The 2,955-nt window shown below is 46.6% G+C and overlaps 1 protein-coding gene across 1 annotated transcript; it reads right to left on the minus strand.

The window, feature by feature from the left end:
• Positions 1-498: 498 nt before the first annotated feature.
• LOC121053650 (ethylene-responsive transcription factor TINY-like) lies at positions 499-1,448 on the minus strand. Its single transcript, XM_040521401.1, has one exon. It carries the CDS (start codon positions 1,319-1,321, stop codon positions 530-532), a length of 792 nt encoding a protein of 263 aa, XP_040377335.1. The 5' UTR covers positions 1,322-1,448; the 3' UTR covers positions 499-529.
• Between the last annotated feature and the right edge of the window lie 1,507 nt (positions 1,449-2,955).

Consider the following 2,955-nt stretch of genomic DNA (forward strand, 5'->3'; position numbering starts at 1 on the left):
TAATAGCAATGGTAATAAATTAAAGCCGTCATTTGAAGTTGTTGCTTAATTAATTGCCCACCCTGCACTGCATATATGCAGGTACCTAGCTGCTAGCTAGGAGTTGTATAAATATAGTACTGATTGATGAAAGATGATGATTCAATTATGGGCCATTTGATCCTATTTAACAATGCGGTGCTTGCATGTAAATTAAAGATTTTTATTACATAGGCCATTAATGACTTGTGGCTTAGTTGACACTCTGGTAGAGCCACTAGGCTTTGATGGAAGACAAATTCAGAAGACAAGAGCCCCAAACTGAACAAAAAGGTAAAGCTACAGGACACTCTTGGAACAAAGAAAGAAAAATTAAAATGAGGCAGAAATATATATTAAACCTGCCAGAAAAAAAATCCAAAATAAAAAAATAAAAAAGGTGGAAATCTATATACAGATTCAGAAAGGAGGTAAAAAAAGGGATTAAAAAGGAGCTAGAACAGTTAATTACTTGGTAATTAGATATTAATATTATTTATGATTATTATTATTACAGGTTCCACAAGAGGGCACCAACCGACTGGACCCAGCCGTGGTGGTCGGCGTCGAGGCCGAACAGATCGTCGTGCGCCGCCGCCGCGGCCGCGCCCGCCGCGTACCCGCCGCAGCTGTCGTCGTCGATCCAGACGGAGTCGGACCACGATTGGTCCTCCGCCGCCGCGTCGTGGAACGCGGCGCCGAACACGAGCTCGGCGGCGTCCAGGCGGTCCAGCTCGTCGAGCCGCGGCAGCTCGACGATCGCCTCGAGCTCGTCGTCCGCCGCGCCGGCGCCACCGCCGCCGCCGCCGTTCTTACCGGGCAGCGGCTTATTCGCAGCAGGACCGCCGGACGCCGGCGGGGCCAGCAATGCGGCGCCCTGCAGGAGCGGTGACGACGACGACGACGGCTCCATGGCCGCGGCCCGCGCCGCGGCGGCCTGGACGTCGCGCGGCGAGGCGGAGGCCGGGCGCGGGAGCGAGGCGGCCATGTCCGGGAAGTTGAGCACGGCGGCGGGGCCCTTGACGACGAGCGCGGCGGCGTCGTGCGCGCGCGCCGCCATCTCCGGGGTCGGGAAGGTCCCGAGCCAGATGCGCGACTTCTTCCTCGGCTCCCGGATCTCCGACACCCACTTCCCCCACGCCCGCATCCGCACGCCGCGGTACGACGGGTGCCGCCCCCCGTCCCCCCTCCCCCTCTTCTCCCCTCCCGTTCCCCCTCCCCTCCTCCCCGCCCCCACCGGCGACTCCGGCGACGACGCCCCCCCTGACGACGCCGGGCTACACACCTCCAGCTCCGGCGGCATTGCCAAAACCAACAGCACCTAGTTCGCTGGGGTAGCTCGATCAAGCACCTCGTCAACTCAAACACACCACACACACACAAAGAGAGAGATAGAGACAATTCAGCGTGGATAGCTAGCTAGCTCGAGCTGCAGCAATGGAGGAGTGAGAGAGAAGGGGTTGGGGGGTTGCCCGTTTTAGTAGTAGTGGGCAGTGGGTGGAGCTGAGCTGAGAGACGAAGGAGAGAGAGAGGGGAGGAGGAGAGCTCGGCGTCACAGCGACAGCTGAGCTAACACACACTCTCTCTCTTCCCTCCCAATGGCTAATTAAGGAAGTGGTTAGTATAATTAATCACTATACTCAAGTGCTTAATTAAGCTAATGACAAGCGTATTACCAGTATAAACACATGCTACTAGCTCGTGTATACTAGTACTACGTACTACTAACGAGGCACTGTTTGATCTTTTCCTCCATAAAAATGAGTGTCACGCGTTGTCCCCTTCCATTCACATAAACAATATACTTCGTACAAGAATGATTCATATATAAGTATTTTTCATCTAAACTTTGTAACAAGAATTATTTTTTAGTTTTCTACTCTCTCCACGTTTTTCTATTTAATGCCGTTAACTTTAGGGTTTACGTTTAACTACTCATCTTATTAAAAAATTACATATTTATTTTTTATGATTTGATTTATTATTAAATACTCTTTAAGAATGCTTTTATTTTTTTTATATTTATACAGTATTGAATAAGACAAATGATCAAAAGTAGATCCAAAAGTCAATGAGATTTAAACAGAAAAAACAGAGGGAATATTAGTTAATCAATTCAATTCAGCCATTTAGCCTTAAATTGCCAAAAAAAAAGAGAAATAAACAGATCCTCGCTACAGCTTCCAACAAGGTCCAAATGGGGTTGTCCAACATTTCTCAAAAAGAAAAAACAAAACAAAACTCCTAATTATAAATCAACTAATCAACTTTCTGACACACTTAATTTGTCCATGCTCTACAATAACTGTTACATATCTCATCCTATCAATAATCATCCAAAACACTTTCAGGATGAATCACTTTAGTACTTTTGGCATTAGTTGGTCCGTGTGCGTGAGTGAGTGTCAGGTGCAACTGAACTGAACTGATCATGCATCAGTGTGTGGCTAGCTCACTAACTAAGCTACTATTACTACTCATCTACAGTTAGATTAGATTAGATAGCGCCGCCGCCGTAATGCCGTGTAGTTGATGTACTGTACGTACAGCGATGATCGTTCGATCGTTTCGGTTGGTTACTTTTTGGTTGGTTTAAGTACCTAAGTGGTTAGGCTAGTACACTAGCTAGCTTGCATCCACTTAATTTGGTTTTTGGTTTCGATCCAATTCATTGCAGCACCCATGCATGCGTGCAGCTAGCTCTGATTGATTTCTAATTTGCAGCTTTTGATCGATCGGCTATGGATTGGTGATATGTTGTTAAGCAATTAATTTTGGATGTAACTTAGGTGTGTACACAGTGATGTGGAAATATTTTATTAGCGAGGCCCTTCAAATAATACACTACTTTGTTCGTCTTTTTTATTTATGACTCTATCGACATTATAACATATGTTTCTGATTATCTTATTTAGAAATATATATAGTTGTTATTTA

The sequence above is a fragment of the Oryza brachyantha genome, chromosome 2, assembly GCF_000231095.2.
Source record: "Oryza brachyantha chromosome 2, ObraRS2, whole genome shotgun sequence".
Lineage (NCBI taxonomy): Eukaryota > Viridiplantae > Streptophyta > Magnoliopsida > Poales > Poaceae > Oryza > Oryza brachyantha.

What these genes read in the sequence shown, in the direction of transcription:
- LOC121053650 (XM_040521401.1), bottom strand. Translation starts at nt 1,321, where the DNA reads ATGCCGCCGGAGCTGGAGGTGTGTAGCCCGGCGTCGTCAGGGGGGGCG.